The 26,745-nt window shown below is 48.6% G+C and overlaps 2 protein-coding genes across 2 annotated transcripts; one reads left to right on the forward strand and one right to left on the reverse strand.

Moving 5' to 3' along the window:
• PLAAT1 (phospholipase A and acyltransferase 1) lies at positions 1-16,020 on the reverse strand. The gene is made up of 4 exons (XM_069974392.1): positions 15,603-16,020; positions 9,749-9,887; positions 5,915-6,183; positions 1-421 (listed from the first exon to the last, which is right to left on the reverse strand). Exons 2-4 carry the CDS (start codon positions 9,885-9,887, stop codon positions 320-322), a joined length of 510 nt encoding a protein of 169 aa, XP_069830493.1. The 5' UTR covers positions 15,603-16,020; the 3' UTR covers positions 1-319.
• Positions 16,021-17,610: 1,590 nt separating this feature from the next.
• On the forward strand, positions 17,611-26,197 carry LOC138794608 (protein starmaker-like). Its single transcript, XM_069973377.1, has 3 exons — positions 17,611-17,849; positions 24,326-26,050; positions 26,137-26,197. The coding sequence occupies exons 1-3, from the start codon at positions 17,611-17,613 to the stop codon at positions 26,195-26,197; spliced, it is 2,025 nt and encodes a 674-aa protein (XP_069829478.1).
• The last annotated feature ends 548 nt before the right edge of the window (positions 26,198-26,745 follow it).

Genomic DNA, 26,745 nt, shown 5'->3' on the forward strand with positions numbered 1-26,745 from the left:
GCTGCTGCCGGATACCAAGGGGCCTCACAGGTTGCGGCCGTTTTGCTAAACATATGTTATCCGAGCTCTTCTTGTCATATGAATTCTCTTCAGATTAGGCGATGTCCCTCATGTCCTGCCATCATCCAATGGAAATAAAGTAAAACCTTTATGTAACGGCGGAAAATAAAACCAATAATCCCCAGTGAATATAAAGCAATGATAATTGTTCTTTTCAGCTGTACAAAAGTGGCGGGTTAGACGGATGGATGGGCATTATAAGGAAAGGAGATCCGGCTGCTCTTTGTTGGTTTCTTCTTCTCTGCTTCTCTCTTCTCGGTCAGTATTGTCCTTGTCTTGATTTATTTTGAAATATTCCAAGAAGTGAGAAGGCTCCGGCAGCCGCCGTCACAAACCCAATGGCGCTAATAGCTTTGTTGGCCTGAAGAAAAACACAGATGCATGAAAGAGTATGCGGTGATACGAGATGTAACGGGTAACAATGTAACTTCACATAATATACTGAGTAACATTCACATAGTATACTGAGTAATATACTGAGTAACATTCTGTAGTAATATACTTAGTAACATTCTGTAGTAATATACTGAGTAACATTCTGTAGTAATATACTGAGTAACATTCTGTAGTAATATACTGAGTAATATACTGAGTAACATTCTGTAGTAATATACTGAGTAACATTCTGTAGTAATATACTGAGTAATATACTGAGTAACTTTCTGTAGTAATATACTGAGTAACATTCTGTAGTAATATACTGAGTAACATTCTGTAGTAATATACTGAGTAACATTCTGTAGTAATATACTGAGTAACATTCTGTAGTAATATACTGAGTAACATTCTGTAGTAATATACTGAGTAACATTCTGTAGTAATATACTGAGTAACATTCTGTAGTAATATACTGAGTAATATACTGAGTAACATTCTGTAGTAATATACTGAGTAATATACTGAGTAACATTCTGTAGTAATATACTTAGTAACATTCTGTAGTAATATACTTATTAACATTCTGTAGTAATATACTGAGTAACATTCTGTAGTAATATACTGAGTAACATTCTGTAGTAATATACTGAGTAATATACTGAGTAACATTCTGTAGTAATATACTGAGTAACATTCTGTAGTAATATACTGAGTAACATTCTGTAGTAATATACTGAGTAACATTCTGTAGTAATATACTGAGTAATATACTGAGTAACATTCTGTAGTAATATACTGAGTAACATTCTGTAGTAATATACTGAGTAACATTCTGTAGTAATATACTGAGTAATATACTGAGTAACATTCTGTAGTAATATACTGAGTAACATTCTGTAGTAATATACTGAGTAATATACTGAGTAACATTCTGTAGTAATATACTGAGTAACATTCTGTAGTAATATACTGAGTAACATTCTCTTCTTATAGCTCTGTGCCACCACTTATCCCACCGCTGCCCGGCTAATATGTCACCTCCCCGCGCTCCCACATGCTCCTCAGGCTCCCGGCTCCCTGACCTCCCGCCATCTTTCTGCTGCCCCACCACACCCACTGATTGGCTGAGCAGGACACCAGGGAGCCTGAGAAGCATGTGGGAGCGCGGGGAGGTGACATATTAGCCGGGCAGCGGTGGGATAAGTGGGAGGGGCTTTACATACTCGCAGCGGAATGAGAAATCTACTGTCAAGTTGGAAAGCCTTAGGAAATAACAGTACCAGGTATCACAGTGGATTTTGCTAAGAAGTTCCGCTCCGCATGAAATCCGCTGTGATCCGCTACGTGTGAAGCTCCCCTGAAAGGGATCTTCTCATCTCAAGTTATACTAGTAGGAAATGTTGAGTTAAACAATCTTGGTGATTAATTTTTGTTTTGTTCATTCAGCAAACTATCTATGTAAAACAGAGTGGTGGTCGGTAGCCTGGACGATGAGCTGTCACCAATGGAAGGGAAAGAGCAGCATATCAGGAGAAGAAGGCAAGATGTCTAAATGATTGTATTTGCTGAAATATTTAAAGGGGATCTCTCACTAGTTTTATTCCACATGAGGGCAGCATAAGCTAGTGACAGAAATGCTGATCAGATCGGTGTATTACTTCTATCATTCTGCTCAGCTGTTCTCCTAATATGCAGGAGAATAGGATTCTTGCCGTACCCCTCCCCCCGCCCTCCAGCTGCTGAGTGACAGGTGACTGCCTATACACAGCATGGATAGATGACTGCCAATCAGCAGCTGCTGGGTGGAGTTTTCAGCTTCTCATGAATATCCAGGACTACTGAGCTCATGCACATAATGGAGAGGACTACTTATTGTCCATGTTATTCAGGAGGAGATCTCAGGATCAGCTGCACAGAACAATGTAAGTGATATATCATTCTGCTCAGCTTCTCTGTCACTAGTTTATGTTACCCTGAGATAGGACGCCATAACCCTGCTGACCCTGAGATAGGAGGCCATAACCTGCTGACCCTGAGATAGGACGCCATACACCTGCTGACCCTGAGACAGGACGCCATAACCCTACTGACCCTGAGATAGGACGCCATACACCTGCTGACCCTGAGATAGGACGCCATAACCCTGCTGACCCTGAGATAGGACGCCATACACCTGCTGACCCTGAGATAGGACCCCATAACCCTGCTGACCCTGAGATAGGACGCCATAACCTGCTGACCCTGAGATAGGACACCATAACCTGCTGACCCTGAGATAGGACACCATAATCCTGCTGACCCTGAGATAGGATGCCATACACCTGCTGACCCTGAGATAGGACGCCATACACCTGCTGACCCTGAGATAGGACGCCGTAACCTGCTGACCCTGAGATAGGAGGCCATAACCCTGCTGACCCTGAGATAGGACACCATACACCTGCTGACCCTGAGATAGGACGCCATACACCTGCTGACCCTGAGATAAGACGCCATAACCCTGCTGACCCTGAGGTAGGACCCCATACCCTGCTGACCCTGAGATAGGACGCCATAACCCTGCTGACCCTGAGATAGGACGCCATACACCTGCTGACCCTGAGATAGGACGCCATAACCTGCTGACCCTGAGATAGGACACCATACACCTGCTGACCCTGAGATAGGAGGCCATAACCCTGCTGACCCTGAGATAGGACACCATACACCTGCTGACCCTGAGATAGGACGCCATACACCTGCTGACCCTGAGATAAGACGCCATAACCCTGCTGACCCTGAGGTAGGACCCCATACCCTGCTGACCCTGAGATAGGACGCCACAACCCTGCTGACCCTGAGATAGGACGCCATAACCCTGCTGACCCTGAGATAGGACGCCATACACCTGCTGACCCTGAGATAGGACGCCATAACCTGCTGACCCTGAGATAGGACACCATACACCTGCTGACCCTGAGATAGGAGGCCATAACCTGCTGACCCTGAGATAGGACCCCATAACCTGCTGACCCTGAGATAGGATGCCATACACCTGCTGACCTTGAGATAGGACGCCATACACCTGCTGACCCTGAGATAGGACGCCATACACCTGCTGACCCTGAGATAGGATGCCATACACCTGCTGACCTTGAGATAGGACGCCATACACCTGCTGACCTTGAGATAGGACGCCATAACCCTGCTGATCCTGAGATAGGACGCCATAACACTGCTGACCCTGAGATAGGACGCCATACACCTGCTGACCCTGAGAGAGGACGCCATAACCCTGCTGACCCTGAGATAGGACGCCATACACCTGCTGACCCTGAGATAGGACGCCATAACCCTGCTGACCCTGAGATAGGAGGCCATAACCCTGCTGACCCTGAGATAGGACGCCATACCCTGCTGACCCTGAGATAGGACGCCATACACCTGCTGACCCTGAGATAAGACGCCATAACCCTGCTGACCCTGAGGTAGGACCCCATACCCTGCTGACCCTGAGATAGGACGCCATAACCCTGCTGACCCTGAGATAGGACGCCATACACCTGCTGACCCTGAGATAGGACGCCATAACCCTGCTGACCCTGAGATATGACCCCATAACCCTGCTGACCCTGAGATAGGACACCATAACCCTGCTGACCCTGAGATAGGACCCCATACACCTGCTGACCCTGAAATAGGACGACATAACCCTGAACCCTGCTGACCCTGAGATAGGACGCCATACACCTGCTGACCCTGAGATAGGACGCCATAACCTGCTGACCCTGAGATAGGACACCATACACCTGCTGACCCTGAGATAGGAGGCCATAACCCTGCTGACCCTGAGATAGGACACCATACACCTGCTGACCCTGAGATAGGACGCCATACACCTGCTGACCCTGAGATAAGACGCCATAACCCTGCTGACCCTGAGGTAGGACCCCATACCCTGCTGACCCTGAGATAGGACGCCACAACCCTGCTGACCCTGAGATAGGACGCCATAACCCTGCTGACCCTGAGATAGGACGCCATACACCTGCTGACCCTGAGATAGGACGCCATACACCTGCTGACCCTGAGATAGGAGGCCATAACCTGCTGACCCTGAGATAGGACCCCATAACCTGCTGACCCTGAGATAGGACGCCATACACCTGCTGACCCTGAGATAGGACGCCATACACCTGCTGACCCTGAGATAGGATGCCATACACCTGCTGACCTTGAGATAGGACGCCATACACCTGCTGACCTTGAGATAGGACGCCATAACCCTGCTGATCCTGAGATAGGACGCCATAACCCTGCTGATCCTGAGATAGGACGCCATACACCTGCTGACCCTGAGAGAGGACGCCATAACCCTGCTGACCCTGAGATAGGACGCCATACACCTGCTGACCCTGAGATAGGACGCCATAACCCTGCTGACCCTGAGATAGGAGGCCATAACCCTGCTGACCCTGAGATAGGACGCCATACCCTGCTGACCCTGAGATAGGACGCCATACACCTGCTGACCCTGAGATAAGACGCCATAACCCTGCTGACCCTGAGGTAGGACCCCATACCCTGCTGACCCTGAGATAGGACGCCATAACCCTGCTGACCCTGAGATAGGACGCCATACACCTGCTGACCCTGAGATAGGACGCCATAACCCTGCTGACCCTGAGATATGACCCCATAACCCTGCTGACCCTGAGATAGGACACCATAACCCTGCTGACCCTGAGATAGGACCCCATACACCTGCTGACCCTGAAATAGGACGACATAACCCTGCTGACCCTGAGATAGGACGCCATAACCCTGCTGACCCTGAGATAGGACGCCATAACCTGCTGACCCTGAGATAGGACGCCATAACCCTGCTGACCCTGAGGTAGGACGCCATAACCCTGCTGACCCTGAGATAGGACGCCATACACCTGCTGACCCTGAGATAGGACCCCATAACCCTGCTGACCCTGAGGTAGGACGCCATACACCTGCTGACCCTGAGGTAGGACGCCATACACCTGCTGACCCTGAGATAGGACGCCATAACCCTGCTGACCCTGAGATAGGACGCCATACACCTGCTGACCCTGAGATAGGACCCCATACACCTGCTGACCCTGAGATAGGACCCCATACACCTGCTGACCCTGAGATAGGACGCCATAACCCTGCTGACCCTGAGATAGGACGCCATACACCTGCTGACCCTGAGATAGGACGCCATACACCTGCTGACAGAGTCTTTTTAACTTGACAAGTCCTTTAAGTATACAGTACCTATATTGGTTGAGATTGGGATACCCCTTTAATTAATTGATTTTAACAGTTTTTGTAAGCTGGAGCCAAGAGAAGATGTAAAAAAGAAAGTTTCAGATGTTTCTCTTATATTTCCATATGGTGACTACCAAATCCATGGGACTAGCAATGAGTTCCTGGTGCAGCCTGTGGAGTCGGGGGTCAGTAACAGGTCGGGGCCCCTTACCTGCTCAGATACGGCCTCTCCATACCGGAGCAGCGTCACAAAGTGCTCACAGTTATTTCCCAGCAGGTCGTAGCTGATCTCCTGTCCTATGAGGTTCTCGGCCTGCTGAATGATCTCGGCTGCGGGGAGGGGAGGGTACTTATCATCGTACTTGTTGTTCACCTTGTACGTATCGTTTCCCACGACGTCCTTGAGCAGCTGCATCTTCACCAGAGCTTTCCTGCTGAAGACAGATTTGGCGCTTGAGAATGAAGCGGCCGTGTTTTCTTCTGTTAATGAAACAAGCGGGAAGAAGGATTGAGCTGATGTTCACAAAAGGCTTTATAAACCTATAAAACGCCCCTATAATTTAATAAACAACGGCCGAGATTTACCAGACTTATTATTTTAAAGTGATAGTGTCCCCCCCCCCATATCCGCAGCTCTCGGCAGCTTCTTAAGCTTATTATATTCTGGACATTTCATATCTTACCGTATAAAGGATTTCTTTGGGGTTTCACCCCTCAAAGATGCATGTTATTGTTGGTGGACAGTGCCATAGGGGTGTGGCTTAACAGCTGTGCAACCCCCCTATATCTCCGCCCACATAGGCATTGTAGGCCCGCCCCTCCATTATGTCATCGGCGTCTAGGCCCCTCCCCCTTCACAGCCATTGGAATGGGCCCACCTATAAGCATAGCCACGCCCTCTTTGTGACAGTTGGATTAGAGGGGTCGGGGCTTTGCCCTCTAGGTCTGCCCAGTCCAATGGCTGCAGAGGGGGTGGGGCCTACAGCGCCGATGTGGGCAGGGATATGGGGCATCACGGCTCGTCCCTATGGCACTGTCCACCAACAATAACATGCATTTCTGAGGGGAGAGACAACAAAGAATTCTTTTATATGGTAAAATGTGAAATGTCCAGAATATAAACTTAAGAAGATGCTGAGACTCCTGATATAGAAAGGGACAATATCACTTTAAATGGGCCGTAACATCGGTCTAACTATGGAGACAAAAACTTCTCTTATAGATCTTTTCTTAGTTTTGAGCTGCTGCTTTCTGCTAAAGACAGAAAACAGTGAGATTGTCAGCAACTTAACCCTCCCAGTATTGCAAAGAAGCTACAGTGTTGCAGATAGGGACTTGTTTACATCAGCTGTCTCAGAAGGGGGGGGGAGGGGGCTGAGAGCAGAAACGGACTAGCAGCTCATATACAGTTTTTGTGTCTTTAGCAGAAAGCAGCAGCTCAAAACTGAGGGAAGGAGACAGATAAGGTAATGACAGGTATGGAAGGAATTATTAGTCTCCAGGAGGGGGGATGATTTATCTTATATTTTACCTGACCAGATAACCCCATAAGCTATTATTATATGGTTACAAGTGCATTAGGGAAAACTTCTAAAGATAAAGCTCTGTCAGGAACTGTCCAGAGCAGCAGCAAATCCCCATAGAAAACCTCTCCTGCTCTGGACAGTTCCTGACATGTACAGAGGTGGCAGCAGAGAGCACTGTGTCAGACTGGAGAGAATACACCACTTCCTGCAGAACATACAGCAGCTGATAAATACTGGAAGACTGGAGATTTTTTATAGAAGTAAATTACAAATCTCTGTCACTTTCTGGCACCAGTTGATTTAAAAGAAAACATTTTGGGTGGACTATCCCTTTAAGTCCCACATAGCTCTTTTGGTGTTTCACCCTGACTTATATATTTTCGTCTTGCCCTCCGATTGCGTCTTCCTGGGAACACATAGGAGGAAATTATCAATGTGAGTCTGGGTGTACTTCCTGAAAAAGGCAAAAAATTTTGCACAAACCAAACAGTTTGCACAAAAATCTGTCCCTTTTCCCCAATCTGCCCCCTGCTGGCCTGATGGAAGAGAGCTGTGACACGGCGGGAAGGAGGAGGGGGCTCCTGCACCTGATTTGGTGAAGATTTCTGCATCTACCCGGCTGCAGCCACAGATCATCCAGATTTACAGTTTTTGGAAAAAAGTTTTATGGTTACGGCAGACTGGACAATTTCCCCATTGGCTATGCTCCCTTGGCAGTTTTTTCTGTCCTTTTTTTCTCTCTAAAAATGGTGGAGTACCAGATTACATCCGTCATTCTGAGCGCCCGTCATTCCGTCATTACAATGATGGCTGTTGGTGCATAATTCTAGTTCACGCCCTAAACAACTAAAAATAATGTCCGCAAATAATTATCATGACCATTAAAGGGGTTGTCCAGCAAATTTTTTTTTCTCTCAAATCAACTGGTTTCAGAAAGTAAAATAGATTTGTAATTTACTTCTATTTAAAAATCTCAAGTCTTCCAGTACTTATCAGCTGCTGTATGTCCTGCAGGAAGTGTTGTTTATTTACATTCAGAACCAGTGCTCTCTACTGACATCTCTGGCGGAGTCAGGAACTGTCCAGAGCAGCAGCAAGTCCCCATAGAAAACTTCTGCTCAGGACAGTTCCTGACTCGGCCAGAGATGTCAGTAGAGAGCACTGTTTCTGAATGTAAATAAACACCACTTCCTGCAGGACACACAGCAGTGTATAAGTATGGGAAGACTTGAGATTTTTAAATAGAAGTAAATTACAAATCTATTTAGCTTTCTGACACCAGCTGATCTGAAAGAAAATTTTTTTTTGCTGGACAACCCCTTTAATTAAAGTTTTTTTACACAGCCTGAGCAGATTCTTTCATCATGAGGTCGGGAATAGGTTAGTGTCATTTTCATTTTTCTTGCCATCGTATGGAGACAATAGGAGGAGGCTTCACCTGGCTATAGGTGGAACAGGGAAGAAGTTTTTAGAAGTGATGACTGTGTAGGGGCCATTAGGATCGGTGTAGCCATTATTACTGTGTGGGTGCGCCAAAGGGGGCACTACCAGTGTGTAAGGGTAATAACAGGGCACTATTTCTGGGTAGACGACAGTTATCATTGCATGTATCATATTGTTAAACTAAAGTGCAGAGAAGGAAAAGCAGCATCTACATTCATACCCATTGGTGCAACATCATCTACATACATACATACCGATTGGTGCATCATCTACATACATACCGATTGGTGCAACATCATCTACATACATACCGATTGGTGCAACATCTACATACATACCCATTGGTGCAACGTCATCTACATGCATACCCATTGGTGCAACACCATCTACATACATACCCATTGGTGCAACATCATCTACATACATACATACCGATTGGTGCGACATCTACATATATACCGATTGGTGCATCATCTACATACATACCCATTGGTGGTGCATCATCTACATACATACCCATTGGTGCAACATCATCTACATACATACCCATTGGTGCAACATCTACATACATACCCATTGGTGCAACACCTACATACATACCTATTGGTGCAACATCATCTACATACATACCCATTGGTGCATCATCTACATACATACCCATTAGTGCAACATCTACATACATACCCATTGGTGCAACATCATCTACATACATACCCATTAGTGCAACATCTACATACATACCCATTGATACATCATCTACATACATACCCATTGGTGCAACATCATCTACATACATACCATTGGTGCAACATCTACATACATACCCATTGGTGCAACATCATCTACATACATACCCATTGGTGCATCATATACATTCATACCCATTGATACATCATCTACATACATACCAATTGGTGCATCATCTACATACATACCCATTGATACATCATCTACATACATACCAATTGGTGTAATGTCATCTACATACATACCCATTGATACATCATCTACATACATACCAATTGGTGCATCATCTACATACATACCAATTGGTGTAATGTCATCTACATACATACCCATTGGTGCAACGTTAATAACATATCCATCCCCGAGATAGAGCGCCCAATGCTGGTATGCCGGGCGAAATATCTCAATCAGGTCCCCAGGCTGGAGATTGTTGGGAACCTCCTCATTGTGTCTGTCACTTGAAGCCATCTGAAACACACAAATGACAAATGGTTGTGTATATATATTTTATACAGTTCTAAATGATTCTTAAAGGAAAACTAACAGCAGGTTAGATGAATCAAGTGTTTTTGTGAATGAAGGAACATTGGATGGTGAGTGCCGACCTCCGTACAGCCCCCACGGCGATCTTCGCATCGGCCCCTGGCTTCTATGTTATAAACAAAGTTTCAGATACGGCACATCACCTCTATTCATACCTATGGAGGTGTCAGAAAGAGCTGGGTATGCTGGGGGAGCGGTGTACTCAGCTCTCTCCGCCACCTCCATAGGAATGAATAGAGCCACAGGTCCGACCCCCCACAATCGCTTACTTTTCCCCTATCTATAGGAATGGCCGTTACTTGCCATTAAATGACGGTCATCCACTAAATTTCAGCAGTGTGGGAACATATACTTTCTGTGTTTTCCATCCACTCCTGGTTTTGGTTGCAAAATACTGAGCAAAAATCCTGTGTGTGAACATAGCCTAAGGCTGAGTGTCAAAAAAACCCCATCATTATTTATGTATGTAATTTAACAAATGTCATATATATATATATATATATACAGAGAAGGCAAATGTATTTTGCTGACTGGTTTGTAGCTGCGGTAACAGGTTATATCGGGGCTGGAATATGCATCTTTCTTGAGCCAAAGATAACGTCCCTCTGTCCGTGATCTGATTCCAAAACTTCATTTGTACCTGAACGCGCTTTGATGTCTGGAGAGGTCGGTGACTCTAAACAATGTGCCGTAGCCGTGTGGCGGCATTATTACCAATATTTGTGTTATTCCAGATGCTTTCCCTCTAACACAAACACATTGTGTAACATCAGTATTTGTACAGCGCACGAGCTGCACTGCTGGACTTTTATTGGACTCTCAGGAACTTTTGAAAAAGAAATTATAATTATTCTATTCTATTTTGCTTTTTACTAAATGCTCATTCACAAGAAAACTGACATTTATGATAAGATGCTACAATAAATAACAATAAAAGACAACAATATCTTAAATGTAATACAAAAAGATGTCAAAAACAGATTCCAAAGTCTGATACAAAAGCACAGACATACAAATAGTCACAATCTAATCCCTGTACACAACCAAACCTGGTCATATGGGCACTAGCATAAAGCCCCTAAGTGATGTCACTCTCTGACCACCCCCTCCAGCATACATCACCATCTCTGACCACCCCCTCCAGCATACATCACCATCTCTGACCACCCCCTCCGGCGTACATCACCATCTCTGACCACCCCTCCAGCGTACATCACCATCTCTGACCACCCCCTCCGGCGTACATCACCATCTCTGACCACCCCCTCCGGCGTACATCACCATCTCTGACCACCCCCTCCGGCTTAAATCACCATCTCTGACCACCCCTCCGGCGTACATCACCATCTCTGACCACGCCCTCCGGCATACATCACCATCTCTGACCACCCCCTCCGGCGTACATCACCATCTCTGACCATGCCCTCCGGTGTACATCACCATCTCTGACCACCCCCTCCGGCATACATCACCATCTCTGACCACCCCCTCCGGCGTACATCACCATCTCTGACCACCCCTCCAGCGTACATCACCATCTCTGACCACCCCCTCCGGCGTACATCACCATCTCTGACCACCCCCTCCGGCGTACATCACCATCTCTGACCACCCCTCCAGCGTACATCACCATCTCTGACCACCCCTCCAGCGTACATCACCATCTCTGACCACCCCCTCCGGCGTACATCACCATCTCTGACCACCCCCTCCGGTGTACATCACCATCTCTGACCACCCCTCCAGCGTACATCACCATCTCTGACCACCCCCTCCGGCGTACATCACCATCTCTGACCACGCCCTCCGGCATACATCACCATCTCTGACCACCCCCTCCGGCGTACATCACCATCTCTGACCACCCCCTCCGGCGTACATCACCATCTCTGACCACCCCCTCCGGCATACATCACCATCTCTGACCACCCCCTCCGGCATACATCACCATCTCTGACCACCCCCTCCGGCGTACATCACCATCTCTGACCACCCCCTCCGGCGTACATCACCATCTCTGACCATGCCCTCCGGCATACATCACCATCTCTGACCACCCCCTCCGGCGTGTTGTCCCTTTCCGGGGGGAAGCTCTGTCTCACTCACTGACATTGAGAAACGTAAAATTGGAAGCGCCCAGATAAATGATGGCTGATGGCAGTCTATGAGTAACCGATTCTATATCCTTCTAGCAGACGTGTAATACGGCCGTGTGTAGCTGCACAACAGTCTATAGGCCATCAAGGTGACTCCTCTATCCTATGTCTTACACTGTGCTGTGTGTTTCCCTGAAACAGCGAACGATCGAGCAGAGAGTTTTCCTTTAACCATTCATGTTTAGACAAGACGAGAAATCAAAACTGTTAATGCAAACGTTAGATCAGGAAGGTGGAGACTGAACGACCATTGAGCGTGTTTACACCAAACAATAAGAACGATAAGTCCATATTCCAGAAGCTTGAAGCAGGTATCTTGGAACAGAATATTTGGAGAGGATGGGGAATGGTTAAGGTCCTGACCAGAGTATGGGAAATACTTAAGAAATGGCTGGGGGGAAATAATAATAATCTGCTGTTTGTAGATGCCCTTGGGGGTTTGAAGAAATTGCAAAGGGCTGGGATTGAAAAACTGGAAGATGTATGGAACAATGGAGGAATAAAGGGGTGGTTGGCCTTAAGGGAGGAATTTAGGGCCCTATTCCACAGTAACGATTATCGGCCGGATCAGCCCCATTTGATCGTGTCATCGGTTGATCGTTCATTTAGGGCCAGACCTACAATCATCGTTCTCCCACCGCGCATCGCTACGGTTGAATAGCGGTGTGCGGTGGGCGACCGACGATTTGAGAAGAAGCAGCAGCAGCATCCTCATACATTACCTGGCTGCAGGGCTTCTTCTCCGCTCTGTCTTCATCCCTGGGTCCCGCGCGCTCTATCTTCTGAATGGCCGGTCAGCTGACGGAGCGCTCAGCCAATCACAGGCTGTGACCGCCGCGGCCTGTGATTGGCTGAGTGTGGCCTGTCAGCTGACCGCCCATTCAGAAGATAGAGCGGGGGGGACCCGGGGAGGAGACGGAGCGGAGAAGAAGCCCTGCAGCCAGGTAATGTATGATGCTGCAAGGGCTGCAAGGACATCAGTAACGATGTCCCTGCAGCCCTCGCTCAACGATCATCGGGCCATGGAATAGGCCCAGTAAACGAGCGGCGATCTAGCAGATCGCCGCTCGTTTACATCGTTGATTGGGCTGTCCTCAGCCCGTGAAATAGGACCCTTAGGCTACCGGAAAATGCTTGGATGGAGTATGCTAGCTTAAGGGGGTGCCTTGGGTACCTGGTCTAAATTAGACAGAGGCCGAATGGCGGAGCTGTCTCCACTGGTTGGGGGAATTAGATCTCAAACTATTAAGAAAAAGTGTATCTCTATCTTATATGGAGGGCTTTGGAAAGGAAGCGTATGGGATTTCAAGTGTCAAGGAAAATGGGCGAAGGAGATTGGTGGCGAAGGGATAGTGGACTGGTCGCTTATTTACAAAAATATTAAAAAAGTGTCGGGTTCTGGTAGTCACCAACTAATACAGTTCTACATAGTGCATCAGCTCTACTAAGAGAAGAGAAGAGAGGATGATAGTTGTCCACGGTGTGGGTTACTGGGAGTGCCGAGAGGTTGCACCGTTATGGTCTTATGTGTATGATGAACTGAAGGAAGAAATGGGGGTGGAGCTGCCAGAGCCAGAGGTACCTGGTTTAGCCATCCTGGGGGATACTTCTATTTTGAAGATCTCTAACAAAAAGAAAAACAAGATACTCAGTTTTGTTTTGTTTTTTTTTACGTTAAACTATTAGTGGCTCGGAGTTGGATCTCCCCGACAGCCCCGGGTAGAGTTCAATGGGAAAGGAATTGTACACTATATGAAAAATATTGTGAGGGCACTAGGGGACAATAAGGTATGTATAAATATTTAAATAAATAAAAAAAAGAACGATAAGTCCAGATTGGGAAATCAGGAAGTAATCAATTATATAAGAACGACTTCTCATTCGCAAATTTCTCGTTGCCGCATTTACACCAGCCAATAATCGTTTAAATACAACCGATATCACGATTTATTGCACGATAACCGCCTCGTGTAAGGTTCTTCAGGCGGCCACTGTTGGCGTCTCTAGTTATTACTTTTCACTTTACATATATAAAAAAAATATAAATTCTATATTATAAAAATAAGTATAAAAGAAATAATAATAAAAAAGAGACTGATGATGGGACGTAACCAACGGCTCCGGCCATGTCCGTGTTATTGTGGGGGTTACACCCTGAGAACGGACCAGGCCCGTCAGCTTCTGCCTCATCTCTAAATGTATATAGAATTTCCCAGAGAATGAACACGAGGGGTCAAAAAAGTCAAATGAGGACAGAGTGCGGGACGTTCTGGAATCTTAGAGGTCACATGTGGCCGTTCCCAACATAAAGAGAAAGAATAACAGATCCTGTACCTGTCAACTTGAACATTCTCTCTGCATTATCTCCGCTTAAACCATTGATGCAGAACGTCCCCATGGAAACAGGGCGAGCGCTTTACAATATAGCGAAAAGACCGGGACAATGGAAATTCTCGGACACATCTGAGCATTGTCTGCTAATTACATCCAGCTATTTCTGCAGCAAATCTTCTGCATCTTGGAGCGTGGGGGGCAAAAAAATTCTTTTTCCTTCAAAATAACTGGTGTCAGAAAGTTATACAGATTTGTAATTTACTTCTGTTAAAAATTCTTTAGTCCTCCAGCACTTATCAGCTGCTGTATGTCCTGCAGGAAGTGGTGTATTCTCTCCAGTCTGACACAGTGCTCTCTGCTGCCACCTCTGTCCATGTCAGGAACTGTCCAGAGCAGGAGAGGTTTTCTATGGGGATTTGCTGCTGCTCTGGACAGTTCCTGACATGGACAGAGGTGGCAGCAGAGAGCACTGTGTCAGACTGGAGAGAATACACCATTTCCTGCAGGACATACAGCAGCTGTTAAGTACTGGAAGACTGAAGACTTCTTAATAGAAGTAAATCACGAATCTTTGGCACTTTCTGGCACCAGTTGACTTGAAAGAAAAAATATTTTGGTGAACAATCCCTTTAACACTTACACTCACAATACATGTTAAATTGCGATCAGCTCTTTGAAGAAATGATTTATTGTTTTATGGTCGTGATGGGTATACGGGGTCTTATCCTCTCACCATCACTCAGGTATTAGAAATAAGACCAGTCACTTCTCTATATGTCATTGGTGCCTGATCAGGCTTCCGATTAGTCTCTTCCCTATACGGTTACATTACGGCCCCCGACCCCCCCGTACAGCGAGCCCCCCGTGCAGCGAGCCCCCCGTGCAGCGAGCCCCCCCGTGCAGCGAGCCCCCCGTACAGCAACCCCCCGTGCAGCGAGCCCCCCGTACAGCGACCCCCCCGTGCAGCGACCCCCCCGTGCAGCGAGCCCCCCGTGCAGCGACCCCCCCGTGCAGCGAGCCCCCTGTGCAGCGAGCCCCCCGTGCAGCGAGCCCCCCGTGCAGCGAGCCCCCTGTGCAGCGAGCCCCCCGTGCAGCGAGCCCCCCGTGCAGCGACAGGTCCAGCTTGCTGGCAGGGTGCCCTGTTACTCACCGGAGTGTGGCCAGCATCTCATCCCCTCGGTCCATGGACAGGAGCTGCGCTCTCCGGAGTGACAGGTGCTCTCACACCTTATGGGGACGACCACCTCCTTGTCATGCGCAGCAACAGGAATTGTCATGCAAAACAGATGCTGCCCAACAGCCAATCAGAAGCCTCAGCTGCTTATACATCCAGGCTAAAGAGCTGCTTCTGGATATAGCGTGCTCCCTGGTCATGTGAGGAGGGGAAACAGTCAGCTCCCCACCACCTCGCTGATTGTCATGGATCCAGAGAGCAGGACGTCTCCCTAAGTGTGAGTGGTGGCAGATAGACGGCTGGTGAGGAGAGAGACTCTGTCGTCCGGCACATAGAGGGGCTCCGGCACATAGAGAGGCTCCAGGACATAGAGAGGCTCCGGCACATAGAGAGGCTCCGGCACATAGAGGGGCTCCGGCACATAGAGAGGCTCCGGCACATAGAGGGGCTCCGGCACATAGAGAGGCTCCAGGACATAGAGGGGCTCAGGCACATAGAGGGGCTCCGGCACATAGAGAGGCTCCGGCACATAGAGAGGCTCCGGCACATAGAGAGGCTCCGGCTCTCCCAGCAGATGACCCCCCTCCCAGTCACAGCGCTCACAATGCCAACAAACGTAGTAGACAAAAAGCAGCGAACGTTCCACCTACTGAGAGAGAAACATCAGACGTCTCCCTGACAGCAGCGACAGCCCCCCCCCCCATACTATTATATAGGCAGCTCTCTCCATAATAGCTGATCCCCGGGGCCCGTCTGATGGATGAGAATAAACCGTCTGTTTCCCGCCATTATCATATAAAACATACGAGCAGAATTTTATATAGAATCCAGTAGGTTGGTTTAATAAAGACGCCTCTGTCTATTCCGCCATCCCGCTGTCTATTCCGCCATATTGCGATGGTCGCTTATCCCTCCGTATACTCCGTATAAATGCTGTCAGACCGGAGATGTTCACACACAGTAAAATAATACAAAAATACGGCTGTAAATATGAGCGATAATAAAACAAGGTGAGAACAGGGGAAAAAAACAAACAGAGGTTGTAATAATGAATTACAGCCGTTATTCTATATACTGTATGTGCCGTGCAGATTAATTTCACTGAAAATATGGCCGTATTTTTACCTCAATATTAAGGCTGTGTTTTGGTATTATTTTACTGTGTGTGAACAAAACCTTAGGGTACGTTCACACATAATTTTAAATCGACTGGTGTCAGTAAGTTATAAAGATTTATGATTTCCTTCTATACAAAAATCTCCAGTGTTCCAGTACTTATCAGCTGCTGTATGTCCTGCAGGAAGTGGTGTATTCTCTCCAGTGTGACACAGTGCTCTCTGCTACCACCTCTGTCCATGTCAGGAACTGTCCAGAGCAGCAGCAAATCCCCATAGAAAACCTCTCCTGCTCTGGACAGTTCCTGACATGGACAGAGGTGGCAGCAGAGAGCACTGTGTCAGACTGGAGAGAATACACCACTTCCTGCAGGACATACAGCAGCTGATAAGTACTGGAAGACTGGAGATTTTTGTATAGAAATAAATTAAGAATATAATAATAATATATAACTTTCTGTCACCAGTTGATTTGAATATTTTCGCCAGAGTTCCCCTTTAAGTGTAGGAGTTGACATGAAGAGGGACCTTTTTGATGGCTGCCCCTCTGTACACCAGGACTGAGCAGATTTGCGCTCTCTCCTTGGCGTACGCCAGTCGTATCCCCCACCCTCCTGCTCTGGGCAGTTCCTGACATGGACGATAGTGAACGATTAACAAGGATTTTGGTGTCAGAACCAAACAAATGATGAACCATTTCTCGTTGGTCGTTTGATCGTTGCTGCATTTACACAAAACGGTTATTGTTTAAATTTGAACGATATAACGATAATTTGCATAATGTTCATCGGGTGTTATACAGTAGGGCCCTTACTCACTGCTGTCATCTCCTGACCCCTGACCCCAGGTGACCCCTCTCTCCGTCCCCGATGTCGCCCTCAGACTCTTATCACTGCCGAGAGACTTTATCTCCCACTTCAAGCACAAGATCAACATCATCATCTTCACACCTACTTAGTGATCTTAGTGATCTTAGTGATCTTAGTGATCTTAGTGATCTTAGTGATCTTGGTGATCTTGGTGATCTTAGTGATCTTAGTGATCTCCCCCATGACTTGCTGGTAACAAAGGTCTCCAAACTATTCTCCACATCCCCCCTTACCGCCTGGTAAATGTCCCATCAAGTTACTGTCATTCCCCTCGCTGTACCTCTTCTCTCTAATCTGTCACTGATCTCTAAGGATCCTATAACCCCAAACCGTTATCGGCCGCACTTGGCCGAGCTAAGACCACGATCAGCTGACAAGCGCGGACCGGTGTTGGCTGATCATGATAGTGTCAGTCTGCTGCTCACTGCTCCGTGTAAGGGTCCTATTCCACAGGCCGACTAGGGCCCGATCAACGATGTAAATGAGCGCCGATCTGCTAGATCAGCGCTCATTTACTGGGCCTATTCCACGGCCCGACAATCGTTTAGCGGAGGCTGCAGGGACATCGTTACCGATGTCTTTGTAGCCCTTGTTTCATACTTTACCTCACCAGGCTGCAGGTCTTCTCATTCTCCCGGTCCTGCGCCGCAGCGGTCCTGGCCAGTGATTGGCTGAGTCGTCTGTCAGCTCAGACAGGCCGCTCCGAAGCTGCTGCAGCACGGGACCAGAAGAAGGAGAAGACCTGCAGCCTGGTGAGGTAAAGTATGATATTTTTAAATCGTCGGTCGCCCGCCGCACACCGCTATTCCACGTGGTGATGCGATGATTTTAGCTTTGAACCTAAATGAATGATCAGCCGATGACCCGACCATGGACGGATCGTTCTTTTTATTCCACAGAGCGATAATAGGCCGAACCAGGCCGATTCGGCTGATTATCGCTCCGTTGAATAGGCCCCTAATAGGAGCGGCATTAGCAGGGAACGAGGAGGAAGCGAGCGCTCACCTGACAGCTCCTTCTCCTCTTCGCCCTTACTCTTCCTCCTCCTCCTCCTCGCGCTGTGTAATACGGCCCTTACTCTTCCTCCTCCTCCTCCTCGCGCTGTGTAATACGGCCCTTACTCTTCCTCCTCCTCCTCGCGCTGTGTAATTCGGCCCTTACTCTTCCTCCTCCTCGCGCTGTGTAATTCGGCCCTTACTCTTCCTCCTCCTCCTCGCGCTGTGTAATATGGCCCTTACTCTTCCTCCTCCTCGCGCTGTGTAATATGGCCCTTACTCTTCCTCCTCCTCGCGCTGTGTAATTCGGCCCTTACTCTTCCTCCTCCTCGCGCTGTGTAATTCGGCCCTTACTCTTCCTCCTCCTCCTCGTGCTGTTTAATACGGCCCTTACTCTTCCTCCTTCTTGTGCTGTGTAATACGGCCCTTACTCTTCCTCCTCCTCACGCTGTTTAATTCGGCCCTTACTCTTCCTCCTCCTCCTCACGCTGTGTAATACGGCCCTTACTCTTCCTCCTCCTCACGCTGTGTAATATGGCCCTTACTCTACCTCCTCCTCCTCACGCTGTTTAATTCGGCCCTTACTCTTCCTCCTCCTCGCGCTGTGTAATTCGGCCCTTACTCTTCCTCCTTCTTGTGCTGTGTAATACGGCCCTTACTCTTCCTCCTTCTTGTGCTGTGTAATTCGGCCCTTACTCTTCCTCCTCCTCCTTGTGCTGTGTAATACAGCCCTTACTCTTCCTCCTCCTCCTTGTGCTGTGTAATACGGCCCTTACTCTACCTCCTCCTCCTCACGCTGTTTAATTCGGCCCTTACTCTTCCTCCTCCTCCTCACGCTGTGTAATACGGCCCTTACTCTTTCTCCTCCTCGCGCTGTGTAATACGGCCCTTACTCTTTCTCCTCCTTGTGCTGTGTAATACGGCCCTTACTCTTCCTCCTCCTCCTCGCGCTGTGTAATACGGCCCTTACTCTTCCTCATTTTATCATGTATCACAATCAACGTCCATAAGCCGTCCCCCGAATCTTCCCTTTTGTCTAGCTACCACCTATATTACTCCTTTCTTTTTGACTAAAACTTTCTTGAACATTCCGGACTGTCCTCCCGCCTCTCATCCGACACACTTGTTGACCACCTACAGTCTCTCTTCTACCCCCAACACTCAAACCAAAACAACCATAGGGACCAGTGATCTAACGGCCAACGTCTCCCACCCCGCTCTCCTTCTACCTTCTATCCTCTGTCTCTTACACAGTCGATCGCTCCATCCTACTACAGACTTTCTTATTCCTTTGGGCCAGAGCCTTGGTCTTCTTCTGGATCTCCTTGTACCTCACCACCCATGGTCAGTGTCTGCCACTCACACTCCACTTTCTTACCTCACCGTCTCACTGTGCCCCAAGGTTTAGGAGTCTCCTAAATCCGACCAACCAAAAATGCTGGTGTGCGGCCTCATCCTCCTGGATTAGCAATATTCTTCTCTATTCTTCTCTTCTCTATGTGGCCTCTATTCTGACCCTCCTGCACCCCTCCAATCCATCCCTAATTCTGCTGATCAGTTACGGCCTTATTACAGGGCCGAATCAGGCCGATTATCGCTCCAAGTGATAAAGACAACCATCAGGCCCATTAATCCTGGGTGCAGGTTTTACAACTCAGTCCCATTGAAGTGAATGGAGCCTAATTGCAAACCCCACCAGACCTGGAGACAAGAGCAGTGCTGTCTCTGGAAGAAAGCAGCCATATTTTTCTAATGCTGGAAAACCCTTTAATTAAGACTGAGGCTACAGGTTACAAAGGTTAAATATTAAAATACGTTTAAGAAAATAAATACAAAATGTAGGGAAAACCACTTATGGCGGACCCCCCGCAAAGCAGATAGAGGACAGCCTGCCATGTGCCGATTGTGGGGAATATGTGAAGCCGATTTCTGGTGACTCGCTATCTGCGGCTTCCTGCAGTTTCTGTCTTTGGCCTCTAATAAATGAGTGTACACGGCTCTATGAGAGAAGCAATGAGATATTCTCAGATACATCCCGGCCGTGGGTTCTATCGGCCCAAGGATACAGGTCAGAGCAGAGCAAGGTTGTATGCCTGAGGCCTATCCGTACAGGAATACTGCATAGATTGTCTGTCGCCCCCAGGACGGCCTTGTAGCAAAGAACATGATAATTACTGGAACACTTACAGGATATAGAAAACTACTGATAATAGTCCAGCTAAATGATTCCATCCTATATCTAGCGTCTGCGCCTGTATACACCTACATCACCCATAAGCATCAAGTCAAAAGTTACTGCAAGTGACAGTAATGCATTGGAGGGGTACTCTGGCGGAAAAAACATCTTTCAACTCAACTGGTTTTAGAAAGTTATACAGATTTGTAATTAACTAAAATTTAAAAATCTCCAGTCTTCCAGTACTTATCAGCTGCTGGATGTCCTGCAGGAAGAGGTGTATTCTCTCCAGTCTGACACAGTGCTCTCTGCTGCCACCTCTGTCCATGTCAGGAACTCCCGGGCAGCGGGGTACAGAGACACTGACTGTGCCGAGAGTAATTCCCGCTGCCCGGGAGTGCCGCGCTCTGCCGGGAGAGGAGCTGCTGGGACCGGCGGACAGGTGAGTTACTGGTTCATTGTTTTTCTGGTCGGGCCACATATAATGCGGGACAGCACCCCGAAAACGGGACTGTCTCGCGGAATACGGGACGGTTGGGAGGTATGGAGATGACCCAAGGTAGGTGCAATTACTGTGTCGGTGTTAGAGTAATAATCACTGAGTCCTGTTACCATTAATAAACTCTTCTTTACTGAAGGAATGCTCACTACAATAGAAGCCAATTGACTTCTGAATTGATAATATACTTTGGACTTTACTGACAAGACTTGTGCTGAGAGCTTGAGAGGTTGTATAGCCGTGCTGAGAAGGTTACGTGCTGAGAAGTAGAGTGAGTACAGAGATGTGGAGAGGAGGATGTTACAAGAGTCCCAACCCAAGTAGTAATGTGCTCTGCCGGAACTTTAGAAGAAGAAAAAGTAGTAGAATACTGAAGACTTGAAAATAGAAGTTTACTTGTGCCCGTGTTTCGAGCTTTGATGCTATACCACCTTTTGCCCTACAGTGTCGGGTGACCCGTCCTATGAGGGTGACACAAGCAGACCTTGTTACCTGGGTTGAGCAGAGTGGCCAAGATTTCCTGGTAACATCCACGCTGCGAGATAGAATACATAGGCTTGTAGCAACTTTGCTCTATCCGGATCAGTTCCTCTTGTTTCCGGATACTGTTCTGCACTTGTAGACTTGTTGTCGGCGTGGGCTGGGATGATCTCTGACTTCACATACCTACAGGGTATGTAATAGCTGCTGTGAGTGGTGAAGAAAGTGGAAAAGAGGAAAGAACTCTTATTGGTGCACAAATCACAAACAACAATAATCCCTTGAGTACTACAGTTGTGCAATACTTAGACATAAGATATACATACTAGCGACATCTAGTGGCAAAACTTCGGTACAACTTCATTACCACTTTTACTTAGAGTACAGGCTTTTGCGAGGGGTGTATAAACCAGAAACACCTGTGGTGGGGCACCGCAGGTAGATTTGTCCTATACCCTCATTTATTTCAGGATACTCAGATGTTCTCGGCGTGGGTTAGGGTTTTCCTGGACTCTTCTCCCTTTTAGGTGCTTAGCACTGCATAGTAGGTATAGTAAGAGAAAATTAAGAACGAGTTGTCTCTAGCTGCCTCTGTACACACTTGGGTCTGGACTAGATTGCTCTTTGTCCATCCCTGTCAGGGGTCCTGGCATTAGCCAGACCCTGGGTTAAAGGGGTTATCCAGCGCTACAAAAACACGGCCACTTTTCCCCCTACTGTTGTCTCCAGTTCAGGTGCAGTTTTCAATTAAGCTCCATTTACTTCAATGGAACTGAGTTTCAAAACCTGCACCCAAACTGGAGACAACAGTAGGGGGAAAGTGGCCATGTTTTTGTAGCGCTGGATAACCCCTTTTACTACATCAGGAATGGTAGGTTTTGCTTCTTCCCTCACTGAGAATCTGGTAAGAACTGTGACTGCACTTCCTCAGTGGTTAGCAAAGTAGCCTTGCAGCGCTGGGGTCCTGGGTTCAAATCCCACTGAGGGCAACATCTGCAAAGAGTTTGTATGTTCTCTCTGTGTTTGCGTGGGTTTCCTCCGGGTACTCCGGTTTCCTCCCACACCCCAAAACAAACATTAAATATATATATAAAAAAATAAAGTAGAGAGCACCTCCTATTGCTCAACAGTAACAGATGGTACACATAAAACATTAACCCATGACCTTTCTCAGCTGTGCAATACATAGGAATACATACACATATAAAAGATACTGACATCTAGTGGCGAAATTTCAAAGTACCTTTCATCACCACTTAACCTGAAGGAAGGAGCTTTTTGAGGGGTGCATAGGAGAGATAAAAACACCTGTGGTGGGACACCACACATACTACCCCAACCCCCATCCCCACACACACTACCCCACCTGACCCCCATCCCCACACACACTACCCCACCTGACCCCCATCCCCACACACACTACCCCACCTGACTCCCATCCCCACACACACTACCCCACCTGATCCCCATCCCCACACACTACCCCACCTGACCCCCATCCCCACACACACTACCCCACCTGATCCCCATCCCCACACACACTACCCCACCTGACCCCCATCCCCACACACACTACCCCACCTGACCCCCATCCCCACACTCACTACCCCACCTGATCCCCATCCCCACACACACTACCCCACCTGACCCCCATCCCCACATACTATCCCACCTGATCCCCATCCCCACATACTATCCCACCTGACCCCCATCCCCACACACTACCCCACCTGACCCCCATCCCCACATACTACCCCACCTGATCCCCATCCCCACATACTACCCCACCTGACCCCCATACACATACTACCCCACCTGACCCCCATCCCCACACACACTACCCCTCCTGACCCCCATACACATACTACCCCACCTGACCCCCATCCCCACACACACTACCCCACCTGACCCCCATCCCCACACATACTACCCCACACACTATGGTCCAGGCTGTTGTGAGGTGAAGGAGCTTAGCGGGCATGGCTGCCGCGTGTCAGTGAACATGGCTCCACGTGTTATAGGTTCCATCAGGATAAACTATTGTGGTGAGAGCAGAGCAATATTGTAGGCCCGAGGCCTTTCCTCACTGGATTAGAGTTGTACAATAAGCCGTCTGGAATCTCATTCCTGTCTCTGTCAGGGCGGCCTTGTAGATGCAAGAACGAGACGTGAGAGAACGCTTACAGGGTTATACAAACAATTCTTAAAGGTTCCCGTCATGTGAAACAACTTCAATCAATAGTACAAGAGAAAATAAGAACGTCTGTAATACATTCTATCAGCCAAAAGAGTTTCCTTCTGCCCTCTCAGGGGTATTTATCATTGTGCACCCCGATGCACGCCTGCTGATGGGGAGACACAGCAAGGTGGGGAGGAGGGGGAGCCTGATTTATCAAGGTTTATACCTGGAGACGCCAAGCTTCAGGGCAGGGGTAGACTTGCTGTGCAATGCCTGTGCGGGGTGCAGGACCGGCTGGGTGTACCAAGAGGCTGGGGAAAGGGGGCGGTGATGTAATGGTACCGCAGCCCTGATAAGTGCCCCCCTCAATGTTGCCCCCATCACAGCAGAGATCAGGAGCACAGCAGAGACCAGGTGGACAGCAGAGATCAGGTGGACAGCAGAGATCAGGAGGACAGCAGAGATCAGGAGGACAGCAGAAATCAGGAGGACAGCAGAGATCAGGTGGACAGCAGAGACCAGGTGGACAGCAGAGATCAGGAGGACAGCAGGGATCAGGAGGACAGCAGAGATCAGGAGGACAGCAGAGATCAGGTGGACTGCAGAGATCAGGTGGACAGCAGAGATGAGGAGGACAGCAGAGATCAGGAGGACAGCAGAGATCAGGAGGACAGCAGAGATCAGGTGGACTGCAGAGATCAGGTGGACAGCAGAGACCAGGAGGACAGCAGAGATCAGGAGGACAGCAGAGATGAGAAGGACAGCAGAGACCAGGAGGACAGCAGAGATCAGGTGGACTGCAGAGACCAGGAGGACAGCAGAGACCGGGTGGACAGCAGAGATCAGGTGGGCAGCAGAGATCAGGAGGACAGCAGAGACCGGGTGGACTGCAGAGATGAGAAGGACAGCAGAGACCAGGAGGACAGCAGAGACCAGGTGGACAGCAGAGACCAGGTGGACTGCAGAGATCAGGTGGACAGCAGAGACCAGGTGGGCAGCAGAGATCAGGAGGACAGCAGAGACCAGGTGGACAGCAGAGATCAGGAGGACAGCAGGGATCAGGTGGACTGCAGAGATCAGGTGGACAGCAGAGATGAGGAGGACAGCAGAGATCAGGAGGACAGCAGAGATCAGGTGGACTGCAGAGATCAGGTGGACAGCAGAGACCAGGAGGACAGCAGAGATCAGGAGGACAGCAGAGATGAGAAGGACAGCAGAGACCAGGAGGACAGCAGAGATCAGGAGGACAGCAGAGATCAGGTGGACTGCAGAGACCAGGAGGACAGCAGAGACCGGGTGGACAGCAGAGATCAGGTGGGCAGCAGAGATCAGGAGGACAGCAGAGACCGGGTGGACTGCAGAGATGAGAAGGACAGCAGAGACCAGGAGGACAGCAGAGACCAGGTGGACAGCAGAGACCAGGTGGACTGCAGAGATCAGGTGGACAGCAGAGACCAGGTGGGCAGCAGAGATCAGGAGGACAGCAGGGATCAGGAGGACAGCAGAGATCAGGTGGACAGCAGAGACCAGGAGGACAGCAGAGACCAGGAGGACAGCAGAGATCAGGTGGACTGCAGAGATCAGGTGGACAGCAGAGACCAGGAGGACAGCAGAGATCAGAAGGACAGCAGAGACCAGGTGGACAGCAGAGACCCGGTGGACAGCAGAGACCAGGTGGACAGCAGAGACCCGGTGGACAGCAGAGACCAGGTGGACAGCAGAGACCAGGTGGACAGCAGAGACCCGGTGGACAGCAGAGACCAGGTGGACAGCAGAGACCCGGTGGACAGCAGAGACCCGGTGGACAGCAGAGACCAGGTGGACAGCAGAGACCCGGTGGACAGCAGAGACCAGGTGGACAGCAGAGACCCGGTGGACAGCAGAGACCAGGTGGACAGCAGAGACCAGAAGGACAGCAAAAACCAGGTGGACAGCAGAGACCAGAAGGACAGCAAAAACCAGGTGGACAGCAGAGATCAGGTGGACTGCAGAGATCCGGTGGACAGCAGAGACCAGGAGGACAGCAGAGACCAGGTGGACAGCAGAGACCAGGTGGACAGCAGAGACTTTGCTTCCTGGAAACCTCTGGCTTTATCTATATCGAGCTGTTGGTCACCTTTTTCCTACCGTTATTCTGAACTCTCCTGTTTCTGTGTTTTTTCCCCTTATTTTTTGTCTTTCCGTGTTTTCTCCACAGTATTGGTGCTGTTATGGAATTTATAAGTAAGAAAAAGCACAAACTCCTCGCCTTTCATTGAGGTTGCAAAACTTTTGCGGAATAGTTACAGACTGGACCCACCTAGGCGGCCGTTGCCTGCGGAGGCCGTAACATCTGCTTACTAAGATTCTAAAATATTTAAAACATCTACAGCGCAATGTGATAGAGGTAAAATGTCTCAGCAACGTCAGAACAGTCGCAGTAACTTATGTTATATCTGTGGAGAGAACACACAGAGTGACTCTGTACCCACAATCTGACACCCCCCCCCCCCCCAAACCACTTGTACCGTCGGATAGCTGCTTTTAATCCAAGATCTGTCCTGGGGTCCGCTCAGCAGGTGATGCAGTTATTGTCCAAAAAAATACTTTTAAAATTGAAGCCCCGTGCCCTACGGGAGTATCTGTGGCCTAACTTTGCACCACCCCTCCGTCCCTTTTTCCCACCCTCTTCATCATTAGGAATGCCACTGGAACATTTTCTCCATGCTGAACATTGCACAGGTCCTTAGTAATCCAGCCCATGTGCCAGGCTGACACAGGTGGGGAATAGGAGGCAATCTGCCTGGAGCATTCCTAATTCTCCCAT

The sequence above is a fragment of the Dendropsophus ebraccatus genome, chromosome 6 (genome assembly GCF_027789765.1).
Source record: "Dendropsophus ebraccatus isolate aDenEbr1 chromosome 6, aDenEbr1.pat, whole genome shotgun sequence".
NCBI lineage: Eukaryota > Metazoa > Chordata > Amphibia > Anura > Hylidae > Dendropsophus > Dendropsophus ebraccatus.